The sequence below is a fragment of the Plectropomus leopardus genome, chromosome 11, assembly GCF_026936395.1.
Source record: "Plectropomus leopardus strain MGB_pleo_1.0 chromosome 11, ASM2693639v1, whole genome shotgun sequence".
NCBI classification, from domain to species: Eukaryota; Metazoa; Chordata; class Actinopteri; order Perciformes; family Serranidae; genus Plectropomus; species Plectropomus leopardus.
The window spans coordinates 19,791,978-19,812,590 of record NC_142186.1 but is presented as its reverse complement, the minus strand read 5'-3'; the positions used below and the strand labels follow the sequence as shown (position 1 = coordinate 19,812,590).

Sequence of the window (20,613 nt, the reverse complement as noted above, 5' to 3'; positions counted from 1 at the left end):
ACATGAAAGCATGTAAACGCGTTCTAGTAGAAACACCAAATTAAAATTTGATCCTGACAAGTAGCATAATATGGGACCTTTAATGTATAATTTATTGGCTTGAAATGTCAAACTCATATGTCTTTGTATGTCAGGTGACAGCATCTTTTATGCTGCGTTTACTTTCTTTAATACGTCCATGATTGTAACCAGCGTTATTTTGGGTGATATGAGACTTCCTGATCAAAGTCACGTAGGCAACTGCTACAGTCAAGACATTATTGTGTACTTGCTGTGCACATGCGCGCGTTTATGAGCGCACTTGAGTGATGCTCGTGCACCACAATGGACAGTAGTGACCGGTAATGACACATGACTGGTGCAGGATCTTACCCTCAGACATGCATGTGGAGGAAGTTGACCTACTGGACTGTGGATTATGTTAACATCTCGTTGCGATGGCAGTTACAGCCGCTGTAAAACAGAGTGATACTGCAACACCGCTATTATCTCTTGGTTCATACAAGGTCAGAGCATTCAGGCTAATCTAAACTGTGCGATATCTTGGAGGAGACTAGACATTACCCTCCACAAACTCGGGGACAAAGCGGCTGCATATCGTGACCGGCTCAGAGCGGCAGCCTCTCTGGTGCCTTCAAACAGGACATTTGTCTCACTTTAAACAATTATTTGGTAGTGCAGTAAAAGCAATTACCGACAAACGATATGTGCTCGGTAATAAGCAGAGTGAAACCAGTTCAGCGGGCTCTGGCTCTCACGCTTCGCCTCGGAGGAAACACCGAGCGCTCGTGTTACGCTTTGGCCGAGAGCAGGCGCCTCTGTCGCGGCGTGAGTGCTGGCGTTGAACCGCTGCGAGCTCCCAGCAGATCGTACTGCTCCAGGATGGCGCTGACCGAAGGACTGCTCTTCAGACAAGTAGGTTCATATTTGTAACGCTATGTGTTATTTCTCTTCAATTAAATGTGTTTTGTCAGGTAGAAAAAGTGCTTTAAATGTCAATGTATACATTTGTCACTAGCTAACGTCAACGTCAGTTGGAAGTAAGCTAGGCGGAGTTAGCTTGCAGTTAGCTAAATTATCTTACTATTAAGTTGCATTTAACGTTGTAACTTGTTTAAACTGGGCCAAACGAAGTTATGGGATTCATGTATGGGGATTGTGGTGGTGTTTTCTCTCAGTCAAACACACCCGTTAGTTTCCTAAATCTTCTCAATGTTGTTGCAATAACGTTGCAAACCTGATGGCCTGTAACGTACTTTATTTTAATATATTGTCGGTCACATGATAACACTGCAATGGACATGAATGCATGCATGTTGCCCAGCCTGATATAGCATTACAGCAGAGGACAGATGAGTTGTTATTGACCTTGGATCTAACAGATAAAACAATCTCAACTCAACATCCACTTATTTGCAGCTTCCAACTATATCACATGGTCGATGTTTACATGGCAGCCAACCAAACTCTGCTGAGGAGGACTGTGTGGTCCACTTAAAAGCCCCAAAACGAGCGAGTTTTTTTGACAGGACCTTGAGTTGAGGTTGTTAAGTATTGTATGGTCCCCTCTCTTGGGTAAGAAGTGGACACAAATCCTTGGCTTATAAACACTAAATACATATTCATCCCTAACATTGCAAACTTTATAAATATTACAAAAGCACAGTTTTGGCTTTGGCAGCAAGTAGCTTCACATCACCAGCTGTTACACTGCTTTCTTACTCTTTTGGCTCCCTTGCAGTGTCACACACGATTACAAACAGACACTTTCAAACATTACTACCAGAGCGTGGCAGGAAGGAAGTGAATCATTGCCATCCATCCTTTTGTAATTTATTGCTGAGTCACGCCTGTGCCCTCACCTCACCTTTTTAATCTGTTCAGCTGTTTGAGTCTGAGAGCAGCACCTACACCTACCTGCTGGCAGATACAGAGACCAAGGAGGCGATACTGATCGATCCTGTGCTGGAGACCATTGACAGGGACCTGAAGCTCATACATGAACTGGGGCTCAATCTAAAAGTGGCAGGTATCTTAACTTACAGTGGCTGGGCGTAGATATGACTGCTATTTTGTAAGTTTAGACAGCTTTTAGATGTCAGTGTCCCATCTGTTTGATCTTCCAAACCTTTCTTTTGTTTATGTACAAACATCTCCACTGCACATTCGACTACTGTACTGGAACACTTAGTTTTGGAGAAAACTTTTCAGATTCTTTTGCTGATTTGCAAAGTAAAAGATAACTTTGCACAGGTGCAAGGTTATTATATAGGTTATTATAAATATGATGACTGATATGAACTCTTACTCTAAGACTATGAGCTCAGTTAGGTCAGGCTGATACACAGTTGCACTCTGTAGACTGCAAGTTACTTATGTTTAAAAAAACTCATAGAACTGGGGAGTGTGGCTGGAAACATCACACTTTTGTATTTTGAGTTTTTCCAACATTGCTATATGTAACACAATGCTGAAATTGTATACAATATACTATGTATGTTAATTAATGATTAATGTCCAATACAGTGGCCTTCATGTCATCACAAAGCTTCTCCACCACTCTTTATTTATATGATAATATTGCAATTTTAACGAAGGATTTGGTAAAATATGATTTTCTTTTTCTGACAGTGAACACCCACTGCCATGCGGACCACATCACAAGCACTGGGCTAATGAAAAAAAGATTGGTTGGGCTGAAAAGTGCAATCTCCAAATTCAGCGGTGCCACTGCAGATATCCTCCTGTCAGAGGGAGACAAGATCACCTTTGGAAAACATGTAAGGAGAACATATTACTTTTTATTATTGCATTAAGTTGATCCAAACAACCCCCATTTGAGGAAAAAAATAAATGAAAGTTTGCTTACAGTGTAGTTTTGAAAGTCTTTTTAAGAATATTGTGTCTTGATTTGACTCTGTTTCAGCTTGACAAGGTATATGGACATATCTGTTCTACACTTTGTATTTTGTATCTACATGATCTATTGCCCTGTGAAGAACTGAAATCTTTTCAGTTGAAATTGCTTGATAAAATTCTGTTTAACATGTCTCCCTCTGTAGTATCTGACAGTGAGAAATACACCGGGACACACTGATGGGTGTATGGCGCTGGTGACAGGGGATCAGAGCATGGTTTTTACTGGGGACGCTCTGCTTATCAGAGGCTGTGGCAGGACAGACTTCCAACAAGGTATATATGCACTTTTACTTTGTCCTAATAAAATACTTTATTTTATTAGCTTTTCCTACTTTTCCTGACACACTGGCTGAAATAGGAGCCATTTGTTTTTCTAGTGCTGCTAAAAGAACACAAGGTGGCAGTATTGCATCTTTTATTGTACTAGAATCATCTAATCTTGCAAAATGTTGTCTAATTTTTTAGGCTGTCCTAAGACGCTCTATGAGTCAGTCCATCAGAAGATCTTTACTCTGCCTGACCACTGCCTTGTCTACCCAGCACATGATTACAAAGGTTAGCTGAGAAGCCACAAATCTGAATATTATATTTTATGGGGTCACTGATGTAAAAGCTGGTATGCAAATAGATATTAAAAACAAGCACAAAAGCTGTTGCCAGTATATTTATAACAGCAAATACTAATGTGATACACATGTTGCTATGAGTGAGTGTTTGTATAAATGGAAGCGCAAACAAGTGAGGCTTTTCCGACATGCCTCTCATAGTAATACTATACCTTTTAACAAAGTTGGGAAAAGAAGCAATATTTCAGTGTAAAAAGGATCTGTAACAAGAGAAAGTCCTGTATTCAGAATCGCCTGGCGTAAAAGTACAAAAGGGTTAGCATCAAACTTTTCTTAAAATTCACTTCTGCAAATTCAGTCACTTATGCATTATATTTCTGCATTACAATATATTATTGAAAGTAACATTAAATGGAAATACTCAATCCAGGTAGAAGTACATCAGAATTGTTGTCAATTATAGTCTTTGATTAAATGTACTTGTTCCTCATTTATACTTGTATAAAATTAAAATAGATCAGAAAAATGCCATTCCACAATCTGTCAAATATCAGTCCAAAATTTTACAGTATTTGATGTATACTGATATTAAAGCTGATATCTGATTGAAGTGAGTGTGCTGACACATCGGTGTATATGTGTCAAAAGTATTTACAGTGTGCTTAGCAGAACCATGTGATTTCTTGGTACTCACAGAATATTACATTTTATTTTGTTTGATCAGTGAGGTTCAACATCTGGTAAACATTAACACCACATTTACCACAAATGACATATTGGGCTGTTTCTGTCTTTGCGCATCAGGTCAGATGGTGTCTACGGTCGGTGAGGAGCGCAAGTTTAACCCACGCTTGACCAAAAGCCTGGAAGAGTTTGTGAACATCATGAATAACCTGAATCTCCCCAAACCTAAGAAAATAGGTATCAAAAACTAATTATTCTACAGTCCAACCTCCATCCATCTGCTGTTTTTAAATGTAATTCTAATTCCTGTGCCAGACCCCCACCCCCCCCAAAAAAACATTTTTAGGTTTGTAACACCTCAGTACACAGATTCATGTAGAAAATGAAATATCTTGCTTGTGATCATATTTCTATTTCTATTAACATACTTCTCTTCTATTTTTGCAGATATCTCAGTGCCTGCTAATCTGGTTTGTGGAGTACACGAAGTCTGAATGTCCTGCAAAAAGAAGAATTTTAATCAAATCAACAAATCATAGAATCAGAATCAGCTTTAATGGCCAGGTATGTGTACACATGCTATACAAGACTCCTGATTTTGCACATAGAAAAGTGATTAACATTTACATGTTTCTATCTGAGCAGAATTAACAAAAGAAGTCATTATAAAGTGCTTTATTGTGTGCATTTATGTAAATTATGTATATTTGAATAGCTGCTATCATTTGGAATACTGACATCATTGTGATGATGCTTAAAATAAAATAAAATCTATTTTGACTGAGTGCTAAAGATCTTGACATGAGGAAAAACCACTATTGATATATTTTTTGTATTTTAATTAAATTTAAATGTGACTGACTCTGTTCAGATGTGTTGTTATAATGAATCCTGGGGGAATTTACGAGAGGGAGAGCTCAGATAGGAATGTTCCATTCAAGATTTGGTTTAGTATTCATGAATGCTTAACTGGGACAATTGAGTTCTTCCACATGGCCTTCCCAGTGATTCCGGACTCCTTGAGCCAAGGCCTCACACACACTCACACAGACACACACCACTCAGACTGCTGCCAGCCACAGGCTTTTTGCATAGCAGGAAACTGAAACTACACTATTTGCATTCAGAATTTTTGAGAGCCAAGTTTCCATTGACTGCGTGTTATTGTCACGTGTTTGTATCCCAGTAAGATATGAAGAGCATCCATGCCAAGTATCAACACAGTGACGTTTGCTTATGGGTTTCCAGATGTTCTGTACGTGCTGCTCTCAGCCTGCGTGTAACAGCTCACCAGCCAGTAAGACAGGTTTGTTTGGGAGTGTCGGCCCGTGGCTCAGCCAAATACCTCTGTCAGAGAAATGTGCTCATGTGATAGTATGCCGTATGATGGTGTTGGGCTGATCACAGGCTTTTAAGGGCCAGTATCGAAATGTTTCAGCTGTGCTGTGTTCAAGTGAATCAGACTGTTCCTCCTCAGATTTTTGCTCTTACTAGGATTTAAAGGAGCAGTCTACAGATGTACACATCTTATTGTTTTTTTGTCTTGGGGAAAGGTGCACTTACCATGTAAAAACAATTGTGAAACTTGGGGTGTGGAGTTTGAAGTTAGGACATGGTTGTTAACCAACCATGCAGGGTCTAACAAGAGATGCTTTGAGCTTCATTATATAAAATGTAGATTCTAACAACATTTTGGCATCTTGATCTATATGAGTGACCAGAATTCAGGATATTTCTGCTAGGGCTGTAACAGACTGTAACAGAATTATGCCAGTCGATTAGGATTTGGCAGTTCAGAATGAATTTTTGACGAGTCATTTTGTTTTCCATACAAAGTTTTACACTTTCATTGGGCTCCGGGGGACGTTCAGCGTGACAGGGGTGTGCACACGTAATATAGTCATCAAGCTGTTGGTGGATATCAAACAAAAGCCAGAGACTGTGTTGTATCAAGTAGCAGTGAATTTAACACTACTAAGCAGAAGGTCTCTCTCGTCCTCGTGAAGCTGCCTTTGTGTCCGCATGTCTCAGTATCAAACAGTGCACACTGCACCGAGAAAAAAAACAACTGAATCACTCTCAGTCGACTGAGGGTCTCCGACTGATGATTTCGATCTCCACCTGTCAAGGGGCAGCCCTAATTTCTGCCCCTGCTTTAAAAACTTTGACCATTATTTTTTTCACTGTCTTAAGTGGGTCCTTTACCTATATGGAAGTACAGTATTAAATTGCTTAAGGCTGACTATGCAGGAACTGTTGGCTACTGTTTGTAAACACAACATTCGGACTGGCTCCTCCTCCTTATGCTGCTTGTATGTACACTACAAGCTATGATTGTTTGAACGTTACGGTTGCTGTAATTGAAAAGCAGAAACGTAAACAAACTAAGATAACACCTAACTATGCAACAGAAAACATCCCCATCCCCTCTTTAGTGCTTGCCAGCAAAAGTGAAAGCCAAACACTCACTCTTGTTTTGAACAAGTTGTGTCCGCTTGGCATTTCTTTTCTGTATTTTTTTCTGTGTTGTGTCTGCGATTTTTTTGGCTTCCTTTTGGATGCGTGTTGCTTCTACTGTTTCTGTTAGCTACCTTTTTATACAGTTGTTTTTGGCAGGGAGCTACACACCCATAAACACCCCAAATCCATACAAAATAATAATAAAAAACAGAAACCAAAGGCAGAGGGCAGGGTCTGTGGAGATTAATACACTGCTAGACACTTCTAGTGGGGGATAAATAATGGTTGAGAGGGATTACCTTTATATGAGTTTATACGTGGTTTATGTTGTTTGTTTTTGGAAAACCCTGCATAATTTACCCTTAACATTCCAAGATCATAACATTATTACCTTTACAGGAAACGTACAATTCCTTGCAGCAACCCATAAACATTATATTGAAAGAATCAAGAGCTCTTTAATTACTACATATTACCATGCTTAAGAAACCCAATAATTAGGGATGCACATTAATATCCGCATGCCATCACTATTTGCAGATAATTTTGGGCTGGTCAATCAGCACCAGCCCAAAATGAACTTTTCTGCCAATATGATACAAGCCATACAAGATGACACTTTAATTTTGTGACTTTAATTCATTTAAATAGGTCAGATTTTTTCTGGTTTTGGCGATTGTCAGGATTGCCTTAGGGGGAAGCACCATCCAAGCCTGTTAAAGTGGGAGGAATTTTACAGTTTTGTTTAAAATTTGTTAAATAATAATAATAACAATGAATAATAATAACATTTATTTGTAGAGCACTTTTCAAGCAAAAGCACAAAGTGCTGTCCAAAAACCAAAAGCAATAATTATGAAACATATGCATATACATTCACCTACATATACACATAAAGAAATACATATATGTATGCATACTTGCATATATACATATCTGCTAATGCATAAACATAGACAAAAAAACTCAAGAAATAATAATAAGTTACATATAACAGTAAAATAATGTAAGACTATCAACTATTTGGAAAAACCGAACTATAAAAGTACGTTTTCAAACGTGATTTAAAAGTGTGAACAGAGTCAGCGGATCTGATGCTTAGTGGTAAGTTTTTCCATAGCTGAGGAGCCAGTAATGCAGGTAATGTAAAGCAGTTTTATTGTTTTGATGAGTGAATATGTACATTTTGAAAACAGTTGTATTTTAGATCTGCATTTGCCACCAGTGGGCCATCACAATAAGAGTAGACAATGTTAGGAGAGACCTGGTGTTCTCGATTACTTTAGAACATTATCAAACAACTGATTTGTATATTTCTTGTCTTTCTATAGTAATGATTGGGGAGGATCCTCATCAAAGCAATGGACTTTGTTTACCAGTTCACAGGGGAGTGCTGATCTGATGTGCCAGATTGTAGTGAGACTGACCTTATGAAGCTGTATTGGCCATGCTGTAACAAATCCACATTAAATACAGTGACTTTGTCAGTGTAATGTTAATAAAAAAATCAAAAAATCATTAGTTATATTCATTCTTTCAAAATCTTTAGGGCAGCGATCCTTATCCTTATGTTAAATCATGTAGAAATCATTCCAGTGAGCTTTACACAGTGAGGTATACAGATTTTCTATTAGGGAAACAAAGAGCACTGTTATTACGTCAGTATATGGGTTCTGCATAGCTGATGTATTGGTATCAGGGGAGAAGGGTTGGATCGGTACACAGTATGTCAGCATGCTGTATTTAATTGGATCCAATTCCTTTCAGCTGCCATTCTTATTGTTATTTGGGTGGGTCATTGTATGAAAGTCTTTTTATATTTGGGTCTGGAAATGCCTGCAAGGGTTTAAACTCTTCAAAAGACGCACAGCCATTTTTTTTTAATAAAGAATAAGACTTGTGTAAGATTAAAAGAAAGTATCGGCTAGGGAAAAGTTTATCTGTCAGTGGGTGTCGGCTGGTCACATGCAAGTTAATACTGTCAGCACGCACAAACACACCATGTACCAGCTGTCTCCATCCGCACTTAAGACAAACAACATGATTTATACAGCCTCTGCTTCACCTTGTGTCCTCGCCAACAGACACCTGCATTGTTTTTTATTCAAAACAGGAGGTGTGTGTGACTGTTGTCACTGTCAGGCTTAAGATATGTTGCTTCAGAGACACAGTGGTTTCTGCGTAAAATGGTCCCATTCTCTCGATCCTGTTTTGCTGCTGGGAAGCGAAGGTGCCAGCTGTTCTTTCACCCAGTTTCTGTCATCCATCTGCCAACCTCTTTTCAGTCTCTCGCTCAGCCCACTTACACTGTGCCACCATGAACCTGCTGCCCATTCTCTCTCACACCGTCCACATGTCACAGGAGAGAATCTATTACGCTATCGGCTCATTCAGAAAAAGAGCTGTAAAGAGGCCAGTCAGGGTGATAAAGCCCTCAGAGTGAAGAGCAGATTCTACCAAGTAGACCCTAAAGAAAATACTCCTATAGGGACTTAATACTAAGTACAGAGATGCACTTTAAGTCCACAGTCTTCGTACACCTGTTGAAAATGTTTTTATCTCCTATAATGTCAATAACAAATGTGGAGTTTTTGGTATTCTTGAATATCTCAACGCATTACTAACATTTGCTGCAGGAATTTACGTTGCTCTGGTACTCAGTGGTAAGGTTACAGTGACTGTGTAATACTTAATGGTATTTTAATCTCTACTGGGATCAATATAAGACTGCTTTAGAGACTTACGCTGTTTTTTTTTTATAAATGTACATACTCTCAGTCATCCGGGTCACGCGATTTCTAATGCAGTGATAGTAGGAATATCTAGTAGTATATTTATTTATGACACCCTAAAATATTCTCATGATGCAATGAAAAAACTTTCTGCTAACAATCCCACAATGCAGCAGATTTTATAGACATGAAAATTACTGTTGTGCAACTTTACAATTCAGCAGTGATGATGCAAAATGATGATGTTTCATACGTTTCCAAGTAAACTAAGTGTTTTTTATATATATAGGGAGGAGTGAACAAGGAGATGATTTTGGACACAGCCCTCCTCCCAGACACATATGTTGCATTCAGGGTCCCATTTTCTCAGTTGGGAAATTGTTCTTTTGATTTTGGTGTGTTCATAAGTTTGTTCATAAGTTTAGCCAGAACCTCTGTGTAGATACTTTGTAGTATCTAGTAAAAGCAGTAAAAAGGACTAAAAGACCTAAAAAAACAACAAATTCTGAACAATCACATTGAGCTTACCATGAGAAAGAGCCCACCATGAAAGTTTCACGGGAAGTGTTTAATCCCTCAGGACATACAATTCTATTCATATAAAACAGTTTGGCAGTTGGTGTTTGGTGATGTATTTAAAAAAAATAAAACTATATACTATAACTATAACTATACTATAACTATAACTATATATATATAAATATATATATATATATATATATATATATATATATATATATGTATGTATATATAGTGTAGTTAACTACTAAACTATGAACAATGTTGGAAGGTTAAAGGAAATCATTTTTTTTCTTTTTTAAATTAAGTTAATCATAAGTGTTGATTATTGCTATTTGTCCATTTTAAAAGTTACTTGCTGGCCAAGTACTTTATTATTTTTTTGGGGCTTATACATGACCTGTAAACAAGTGGGAAATAAACCTAACTGAGTGGCATTTTTGCTGGAATGTGACTCTATTATATTTAGTTATAATATCATATACCATGTTCATTGTCAGTTTGACAATGTTTTTTTTTTTTTTGTCTTTTTTTGTAGTTGTAGCAGCTTACACCAAACTAGATTTCTCCCTTGGGTAGCTTTTCTGTAGTATGAAGAAACTGGTAGCTTGCAAAACTGGTTTCAAAGTTGCTTCCCCAATGCTGAATACATTTACTAAAATTCTATTTTGAGATAGTTGTATTTTATTTGAGTATCTCTATTTCTTGCATCTACTGCTCACAGTTCAGTGGCAAATATAGCACTTCTGACTTGTGTTGTCTTAAAATGTGAAAAAAATAAATAAATAAAAATATTGCAGTTAACCCCGAGTTCTCCCACTCTATTTTGACCTCAGTAGTCAGTCTTCTGTTGTATCACTATAATAATAATGTAGGCCTATCAATTATTTTCCTGATTATCCATTTTATCTATAAAAACTCACACAGTAGTTGCTGATTGGACAAATTGTCTTTTTGTTGTCTTAAAATGTAAAAATATTGCTGCTGACCCCGGGTTCTCCTACTCTAGTTTTAACCTCAAAGTTCAGTCTACCACTATATCACTGTAATAATAATGTATCACTTATTTTTCTGACCATTCACTTTATCTATAAAATATTGCAGGCCCAAGTTCTCCCACTCTATTTTGACATCATAAGTCCAGTCTTCCGCTGTATCACCATAATATTAAAGCATTCCCATGGGAGCTTGCCGCTAATAGTATTTAAGTGGCCTTTTACTTCACAGCGGACTGGCAATATGCCTGGATGCCTCTTTAGCTGGGCCACTCCACAATGAGAAAGCCCTGTCAGTTCCCAGAATAGAAGTCCCATTACGGTGCAGGACTTGAACGCGACTCTCACTGTTTGTCTGCTCAGCACAGGAGACAGGAACCGGCGTTGAAGTTTTTGCTCGGATCTAACAAGGATATTGGCTTTTATTCTCTTACGTCAACAACCCAAAACTCTTTTATTAGTCGGCCCCCGCCTCCGTCGTCGCCCTCCTCCGCGTGCGCTTAGTTCAATCTCACCTGTTGACGCCGACACAAACACTGCTCCGTCAGTTTTTCCCCTGGGAGGGATTGAATCAAACCAGGTGGAGGTAAAACAAACCGGCAGAGAAATAAAACGGGTGTCAGCTCCATAGAAAACAGTCGGTGAACTCGGAGTGACTCTGACTTGTGTGCCGGAAAGTGAAAGCGCTTTAAAAGTTTGCTGAAGTGACGTTTGGCTAGTTTTCTCCTCCTCGCGCGTTAGCTGTCTTGTATTTCGTGGCTTTCTTTGCCACTGTGTTATGAAGTGAAGGAGCTACAGCTGTTGCTGTTGAGGTTGGAGCCCGTTTTCCAGGTAAGAGAGATTGTTTGCTTTAATTCCTGTTTTTCTGTTTTTACAAAGTCATGAGAAGTGAATTCTTCCAACACCAAACAGCCTAAAGCTGGTGCAGTTCCTGTTGTAAAGTCCCTCACAAGACTAATCGTTTAAGTTTGCTCGGCAGGGAGCTCTGACATTAGTTTGTACCTGACATGGGAAAGTTAGGGGTCCCTTGCAGACTTCATCATATCTACTTTTGAATTGCTCTGCACCCATAACAAAAGAGGAATTAATGCAGCTTCCTGAATGTACACAAAGCAAAACTACCTGCATGCTAGAAGCTAATTCAGTGCCTGTGATTGTTCATTGATTAGTGCTCTTGCCATTTTTAGACCTGAATAATAAACATTATTCATTCATTATCTGTGAATTCATCACAGTAACTTTCCCTGAACTAAACTGCTGTTTCTCTGTCAAACTCTTATCCCATGACAATAGCTCAAGTTCACATAAATTCCCCCTTTGTTTGCAATGACCCTGAGATATCTTTCCTTTTATCCCTCCATCAGCACGCAGGGTAAACAGAGTGGGTGGGAGTGTAGGTTCAGGGTGGATTGAGAGGAGAGATTTCCCTGGGCTGGGAGGGATTGCTGTCTGGGAAGTCCTGCCTTTAGTTGTTGTCTGTATCACACACACATTCCTTGTTTTGACTGGCTTCGGACAAATCTGTGTCTGAGCCCTGCATCCCAGGCTGTCATTAATGGATCACTCTTTTCTTGCATCACAATTACCAGAGATTTACGCAGGCCAGATGAGTCTCTTGTCAGTGCAGTTGAACCAGTACTTCTGCCTGGAGTTACACACAGAAGTATCATGGGAATTTGACACCTTTAGAGATTTTCTCACAATATTGCTTAATTTCTGCATTTGTTAGTTTCATTTGTGAGATTTTCTAATGCGGCTCATTAAAGCCTATAGGTGAATGTGTAAGGCTTTAGGGAGGCTTTGTTACACTTTTCTGTGATATTCAGTGCATTTCAGTTGGGCTGCAATTCATGACAGGCCTCTTTAAAGAAGATATTTTAAATGTCAGAAGGCACCGAGCCAGCACTCACATGGCCCCTGACATGGCATTTCATTATCAAGTTAATGTATTAGTTTTTGTTTGATAACATGTCACGAAGTCGTTCAGAAAAAGCCCATCAAAGTTTCTGAAGGTTAAATTCTTTAAGTTGCTTCTTTAGTCCCATCAGCAGTGCAAAACAAGACAATATTGATATAAAGCTGAGGAGAGCAGCAAATCGTCCCATTGGAGAAGAGATTTTACCAATTATTATTTCTTCTGATGAGTTACTGTTTATGACATAATTATTGTTCAGCTGTACATTGCAGGAGTTACTTTCTGCTAAAGCATTGACACTGTCTTTTTTAATGTCCTGCTATCCTGCAGGTCTCCTGCATCTGACCTGATGAGCTTGTTGCATGCAGTTTGAAGTGAAATAAAAATGTAGAAAGCTGAAGTGGGACAAGATGTTTTTGGTTTGCACCCTTTAGTGCATAATCTGCTGTGGCAGCATTGCATTGTGGTCAGTGGAGGCTACTTGTTGTCTGGATGGATATCAAATCTAAATGTTTCCTTTTGCACTGACCATAACTGGATGTGTTCATAGCCTCGAGTATCAAACTGTACTGTATGCTGGCATCAGATATCTGGTCTGATTTGTTATCTTGTTTGCTTGTTTCTTTCATTAAATAGCACCTGATTTGGTTCCTGATTCTGAAAATTAACAGCCGTTGCACAAATAATTCAAGCACAGTTTGTGTACAGCTTCTAGTGTTGAGACAGGGTTAAATATTGGAGAAATTTGGCTTATTTTGTCAAATAATATAAAAGAGTTTATATCCAGCAAACCATGATATTGAAGAAAGTATTATTCTGGTATTGGTGGCAAAACTTAAGTATTGTGTTGGAATCAGCTTTAACATTTTCAATATGTGGTGCTGGAGCTGGTATATACTGATGTGTACAACTGATGATGAAAAATCTTCTACACATAAAACTGCTATTGTAGTCACTCTGACATCACCTCATCGGCCAATTTTCCACAGGAATGTAGACAAATACACCACAAATGAGCCCAGAATTGTCCAATACTAGCAGTTTTCTAGTTAAGGGCTTTTAAGTGTCTTAGGTTGTTTTGTTCTTCCCTTTAATAGTCGCGTCATTTTAAGTAAGTTAATTGCCTGATATCGAACACATAGGTGTATGTTGTCTGTTTTTCTTGCATGTGACACTGATCTTAACTGACTGCATCAGTGGTTCTATCATAAGTGTTGCCACCCAGGTGTCAGGCAGGGTTTGTCACTTTCTCTTGCAGTGACAACTGGGCAACAGCCAAAACTTCTCCTCTCACCTGCTTTTCCTGCTCACAAAGTTGTGATGTGATGACAGCCTTCTGGTCCTCTGTGCCGAGCCAGCAGGATCCACACGCAGCAGGTCCAGAGCTTGCTGCTGGGTAGTCCTCAGCATTTAATCTGTCAAGTGACAGCATGCTCTTTGCCCTAATGTCAAGTCCATTAAAATGTCAAGTTGTCATCTGTTTTAAAGAAGCAGTGTTAGTGCAACACGAATATAGGTTGATGTAATGCACACATATTGAAGGTTAGCTGTTGTGCTCATTATTTCCCCTTTCATCTAATCTAGAAGAAACCAATTAGTGCCCTGTAACAAAAGCAATAGGTTATCCAGCCAAATTTTATCTCATAAAATGAGAGCTTGATGTTTAGTTTTTTTTTCTTTGGTTTGAGCCAAAGTGTGGCAGGACCAGAGCAAGAAATAGGCAAAAAAAAGGGACTTTGCTGTCTCCATTTTGACAATAAAAAATGGAAAATTACTTACACTCTGTGGAAACATTGTGTGCATAAGATGCTAATGTTATGATGTCAGGCCTGCTATTGAAGAGAGTTTTAAAGACTGGAGCTTTGGTCTGTTTGATTGGAGCCACAGCCTGTAATTGTGGACAGTAAAAAGAATATGTGACTTCCTAGTAGTTCACAAGGCTTAATAGCTGGTTTTTGGTCTTACGTATTCTGCAGATGAGAGGACACCACTTACATTAACTAAAAAGGCATTTTGTCATCTGGATTGTAGATGCCCCTCTGCTCTGTGTCATTGTTATTGTGTTTACAGCGATGAAGCACTTCAACAGTACAGTGCAATGCAGTGCATGCACATTGTGGTGTGCAGGAGTGATTTCACAACCTGCTAATCCTTTGAAAATAAAAGTGTGGCAACATGACAGTCGGGTTAAATGGAGGTTTAGGGTTTTATTTTTTAGTCTTTTCAAGGTCTGCAAGCAGGAAAGTATCTGTTTTTGGTCAGTACAAGATTTATTCAATTCTAATACTTCTACAAAGTTTTTGCAGTCTTAAAGGAGGGTTGGTGTCAGCAAACTTCCCTTTTTTTATATATCTTGTGTGCGTTCGTCCAATTTTTTTATTATCATTCTGTGCGCCATCTCTGAACGTAGTGCAGACAAAAGTTATTTTTATCACTCAGCAGCAGTTTGAGTCGTCGTGTGTAATTGATCGGTTGATCCAGTCATAACTTATCAGATCAATGGATGAGAGGAGAAGCAGAGTTAGTGAATGAAAACTTTTAGACCCAGCACAATGAACGGTCAAGATTCACTTTCACTGTGACCGATGTTCTGCTGCTCCAGTGGAGACAACAGTACAATCGTTCTCCTAGAGTGTGGTGCAATAAATAACCGCATGGTATATATATTTCAATAGGCTAGAAAATCTATTTGTGGTGGCTGATTTTTAGCAACCTGCCACAGATACATTTATTTGTGGGAAACCCTGTAGGTGTTGTTTTCCTATATACATTTCACTGGATCACGTAAACAAAGAGAGTACAAGTCATACACATTGTGCAGGATGTAGCGTTAAACATAATGAATCTTTTTCTTTTTGTGCCAAATTTGAAATTCTGCTTCAGCCCAGAGAGCTAACACACATCACCTGTCTACTGTTTGCACTGTGGTGTATAGTGACCCAGAGATTATTAGTTGCTGTCAAAAGTTGGTCAGTTCATCTGTGTCACTCAGACCCACCTGTTGCCACATTATTGTATTATTTTATTCTGCTTCTTCTTCTTCAAAAACCTCCAATAATATGTAATAAATTGTAGGTTCAGACACTGATTTTAGTAAACTGAGAGCAGCTAAGCCTGGCCTCTGTGGATTTATTCAGCATTGAGCACTGCCCCCACTTTACAGGGCAGTTTGGCTCACATGCTCCACGTGTGACATGTTTTTCCTATACTGACCTAGCATTGAACGCATACTGACAAGCTGTTATCGGCATTCACACCCACACAGAGCACACCACCGTCACAGCTCTTTTGTCCTGTGTGTTGCTGGTGGAATATAGCTGTTGTCAGTGTTGACTTTTTGTGTGCACAATGCTTAGCCCCACTTTTCCTTTTAGCCGCTTGCCAACGGGGGTTACAGACAGCGACAGGGTCATTTCAGGGTGCTACTCTGTGTTATTTTTCGTCATTTGGGAGCTACAATATGCGCTGTTTACAATTTCAGGAGCAGATTAGATGTTAACTTTAAATAAGCTTAGGCCCATCTCAGTGCCTGTGTGGGGAATAGACATAATGACAACACACTAACGTAATCAAAAGATGATAGTAGTGGAACAGAGGGACAAAAATATATTCAAGGAGCACTCCACCAGTTGTACACACGAAGTTCAGTTTACTCATCACAGTAAGTAGTATTCAGTCAGTGAAAACAGCTGAATAACATCTTCTGTGGCTCTGGAGGAGGAACTTTGAAAAAAAAATTAATTAACAGGGATCTCCATTGATCATACACACACATTAAAGTCCGTTTACAGGTATTGTAGAGCACTACTTCATAGTGATAAGTTATTTTAATCCTTTTGTGGCTCCAGAGGAAACTGTATGAAGTCTGATAAATTGCCCTCAGTCTGTACATTAACATCAAATTATTGTTAGTGTGATTAAAACTGGACTGTTAAAATACATGTCTGAAATAATACCAAGTCGATTTTCTCAAAGTCGAAGTAACACTCCCAGATAATGTGGCTGGGGGTCAATATACTCCTTCATGTATATGTCCTAGTCGGACCTGAACTACCCTAGGCATTCTGTGCATGCTCCATAGTCCCGTAGTTCGCAGAAGAAAAGTAGGAAAAACAAAAGAAGAAGAATAAGGGCAGAAACAAAACAAGAAAAAGGTACCAAGTAAAGTGTAGAGAATGTACAACAGTGCCAAAAAGTTATCCGTGTTGTACTGTTAGACATGCAACCTGTTTGATGCTTGTTAACTTGTTTGGTGTGTGACGTATAAGGTCAACTGGAAGACGGTCCAATAGCAGCTAGCTGAAAGGGAGCATATCGCCACCTACAGCGGGACAGTAGTTCAATTAAATGGCCTAATCGAGCTATAATTGTAGCTCCACTAACTGTGTGTAGTTAGCGATGTCACTTGAGTCAGTGAGCTGTGGTTGAACCATGGATGTAAAAAGAGAAATAGATTAGGCTCTGAGGGTGGGGCCCCATCCATTCCTATGACAGTTGCTCAGTGGTGCAAAAAGCCAAAATAAGTTTGACTTCTTGGGTGTACTTGGATCTTCCACATCATTGGGCCCATAGAGCAGGCACAAAAGAGACTTTTGAACAACTTGAATGGGGATAAAATGATATAATGGTGCCGCTCCTCTAGACTTTTGAAATGTTATCTGACTGAATGGATTAAATTCCCACGTGAAACAAGTCATTTGACGAGGGTTGTGATGCTCAAAAAAATGTATCCACTAATTTAGAGAAATCTCTCTCCTGACTGAAGTCTACGGGAAAAGTGTTTCTGGGTCCAATGGCATCTTGTGATGGACCCAGACATTGTACAGGGTTTGGCCAGTATGTCAAATTGGCTTCAAAGGTTGGGGTACTTGCTGGTGTCTTGAGCTGAAGACTACAAGTTTTAGAATGAAAATAAATAAATGAATAAATAAATAAATCAGGGGATAATGAGTTAGAGAGGAGAAGCTTACCAGACCTCTGCAGCTTAAGAGTGCATTATTAGATATGGTGGGGGTAATGATGTTCAGAGTAGAAAAATTACATCACAGGCCCTCTGTATGTGTTGTAATCCGAGCTTCTCTGTTCTTTGTTGAGGTTAGGCTGCATGTACATGTTAGTGCATGTGAGTCCCGTGTGTTTGTGCCATTGGATAGCCAATCGCCACTACTTTGCACTGCGCTCATCTCCACAGATATAGAGCCAGCGTAGTTGCAGAAGTTTAGCCCCCCAACAGTTGCAGTGTTACTTCTGAATCATAGATATGCTATGAATGTCATATTGAGCTCCTTTAAGCTGAAAACAAATCTAGTTTCTATTATAAAAAGCCAGCACTCAAAGTATATTCTAATGTTTAAGAGAAATTTCCCCGAATACAAAGCCTACAACCTGATTTAACTGCTGTATGTCATTTTGGTATGCTGTAATATCTATATCATAGCAAACATTTCCCTAATAAAATCAGAGAGGGCAAATGTCTTCATCATATTGTAGTGCATGTGCTTTTAAAGTGATAGGGGACCATTGAAAAGTCTTATTTTGTCTAACTCTAAGGTCTTCAAGTAGCAAAAAACATGGCAGCTAATGAGATGTTCTGGTTAATCAGTGTGTCTGTTTATGACCACTGTCTCTGCAGAAAGCACAATTCATTTACTGAATGAATGTTTCTCATGCAGTAGGACGCACAGTGTTTATTGACTGACTTTTATCTGAATTTTTTTTTATCTTTTAGATCAAACACAAGTGACATAAGTGGAGATGGCTGAAACTTCAGTGGAGCCTCAGAGTGAAAGAGAGTGATAAGAATTTGCTGATTTGCGCACATGGTGAGACAATATGACACACTAAGGACTCTGTTATTGAACATATGTAACTATCTCACAGTGGTCTTGCTGTCTGTGTGTGTGTGGGTGTTAGAGTTAGTCAGCTGTTGCCGTTTATTGCTGATCTGTGGTCGATTATTAGCACTGAGGACTGATACAGAGTCCCGAGCTCTTGTTGGTTTCAGTTTGAGAGTTTAGGGTTTTGTCTTGTGCTACTTCTGTGAAGTCTTTACACAACTCATACACATAAACATAAGCACAGACACATGCACACTCTGTTCACTCCTTCTCTGCTATCTTATTCTCCAGAGGCGCTCCCCTCCCCGCAATCAAGTCCAATTATTTTGGGCACAAAACCATGTTTTGTTCTTTGAACTGACTCACAGGCTGAACTTGCACTCGTTTTTTTTTTTTTTTTTTTAAATATTTCTACATGTGCTTATTTTTTTAATCCAGTTGGTGCCTTACTGTCAACTACTGTCTCACCCTCTGTTGTTTTGTCAGTGCATTGTGTTATTTTAGCCTTTTGTTTCTTGCATTTGACAAACCACTGTGTTAACATGAAAGCATGGACTTTACTTCTGAATGCCTCTTTCTCTCTCGTGGCTCCGCAGTGTTGATAGCATATCTCAGTGGACTTTAGCTGGAGGTCAGATAGCGAACGCTTGCACTGATGTTTGTTTGGATAGTAATGTAACTCGGTGTGAAGCTCTTTGCCTTGTTTTGCCCAGAAGTTTACTGGAATGAATAAGGTGGAAGAGCGCAGTAGAAATTATTGCTAATAGGACAAATGATCGAGACAGTAATTCAATATTAAGCTTAGATACTGGAGCTGAGGTGCATATTTTCTTTCGCACTACAGGTATTTGACCTCTGAACTCTTCTGCTTTCTGCCATATCAACATTTTGCACATAAACACATTGACGTGTGAGTCTGTAGGCTTTGTTACAAACCATTTTATTGCCTTTTATAACATTCAGTGACATTTTAAAAGATCCTGCAGTAAAAAAAGAAGAAAAAGGATCATCTAGTTTTCTCTTACGGTGACACTGATACCATGATATTTCATTGATGACTTTCCTGCAATAAATAGAACTATTATTGGATTATCATTTTAATTGTGATGCCATTTTTACTGTGGGCGTTGAATTGTACCTTTACAGTAGCAATGTAACTTTGAAATGACCCTTTATCAAAAATAATTATACCTTATGCTGATACTGGTACAAACTGCAGTTGTCAGTGTGGTCTTGCTACAGAAAATAGAACTTTTGTGTGTAGAGACATAAAATCTGCATTTTTGCTATTTTGTGCTTCTGTATCGACGATAGCCATTATTTTTACAGGTTGTCCCTTTCTCAAGAACATGATATTTCAAGCGGGCCTTGAGTGAATTTCCTCAATTTTTGCACAAATGTCCAAGTGGACTGAAGGATGGGCCGACAGAGGTTGTACCCCTTTTGTTCGTCACATTCTAGTAATGCAAAATCTCAAGAACGTCTTGAGGGAATTTATTCAAATTTGGCAAAAATGTCCGCTTAGACTAAACGATGAACTGATTCGATTTTGATGGATGAAGGGAACTGTGATCTCATAAATGACCTTTTTTGGTAATAACTCGAGAATTCATGGGCTGAAGTCACACAGATGTGTAAAAGAGTAAAATGATGAAGTAATATACTCAAAAAGTCAAATGCCAACTTCACTGTGACATAATGATGTTCTATAAAACATCATTACTCAGGAACAGACAGGAAGACAATTAGTCAGACACTTAATTGGGGACATTAATCTTGGGTGTCCAACCTTAAAACTGTGCTGACTGTATAGATATTTTGTGTGGTGGGGTTGGAAATGTATGTGTGAAGCATCCATGTTCCAGAATTTGTAGCTCCTTTGCAGCCACATCCTTATTTGAAGCACTGTCTCCTGTCATGGCTACATTTAAGTCTGGACAGACATGGATGTAAACTGCAGCTTGACTGGCTTGCAGAGGCATACAA

General features: G+C 38.9%; 2 protein-coding genes across 5 annotated transcripts in view; both read left to right on the top strand.

Annotated features, from left to right (window-relative positions):
- Window positions 1–309: 309 nt before the first annotated feature.
- On the top strand, window positions 310–8,147 carry ethe1 (ETHE1 persulfide dioxygenase). Of its 2 annotated transcripts, XR_006105968.2 has the most exons (8): window positions 310–915; window positions 1,885–2,029; window positions 2,632–2,780; window positions 3,063–3,192; window positions 3,385–3,474; window positions 4,290–4,406; window positions 4,617–4,733; window positions 7,961–8,147. XR_006105968.2 is itself a non-coding variant. In XM_042489909.2 (7 exons), exons 1-7 carry the CDS (start codon window positions 706–708, stop codon window positions 4,661–4,663), a joined length of 888 nt encoding a protein of 295 aa, XP_042345843.1. In that variant the 5' UTR covers window positions 311–705; the 3' UTR covers window positions 4,664–5,030. The 2 variants fall into 2 exon arrangements, 1 of the variants encoding a protein (XP_042345843.1); XM_042489909.2 differs by lacking the exon at window positions 7,961–8,147 and having other exon boundaries at window positions 311–915; window positions 4,617–5,030.
- A 2,972-nt stretch (window positions 8,148–11,119) lies between these two features.
- phldb3 (pleckstrin homology-like domain, family B, member 3) overlaps window positions 11,120–20,613 on the top strand; it is a 31,978-nt gene continuing 22,484 nt past the window's right edge. Inside the window, exons 1-2 of one of the 3 annotated variants that reach the window (XM_042490349.2) lie at window positions 11,121–11,706; window positions 18,519–18,612. The gene's annotated coding sequence lies outside the window, so the exon portion shown is untranslated. Of the gene's footprint in view, window positions 11,707–18,518; window positions 18,613–19,343; window positions 19,472–20,613 lie in introns of those variants that run through there. The other 2 variants (XM_088084244.1, XM_088084245.1) reach the window with 2 other exon arrangements.

What these genes read in the sequence shown, in the direction of transcription:
- ethe1 (XM_042489909.2), top strand. Translation starts at nt 706, where the DNA reads ATGTGCTCGGTAATAAGCAGAGTGAAACCAGTTCAGCGGGCTCTGGCT. An exon ending in AAGGACTGCTCTTCAGACAA is followed by an intron (nt 916 to 1,884) that starts GTAGGTTCATAT and finishes TAATCTGTTCAG; the next exon opens with CTGTTTGAGTCTGAGAGCAG. An exon ending in GCTCAATCTAAAAGTGGCAG is followed by an intron (nt 2,030 to 2,631) that starts GTATCTTAACTT and finishes TTTTTCTGACAG; the next exon opens with TGAACACCCACTGCCATGCG.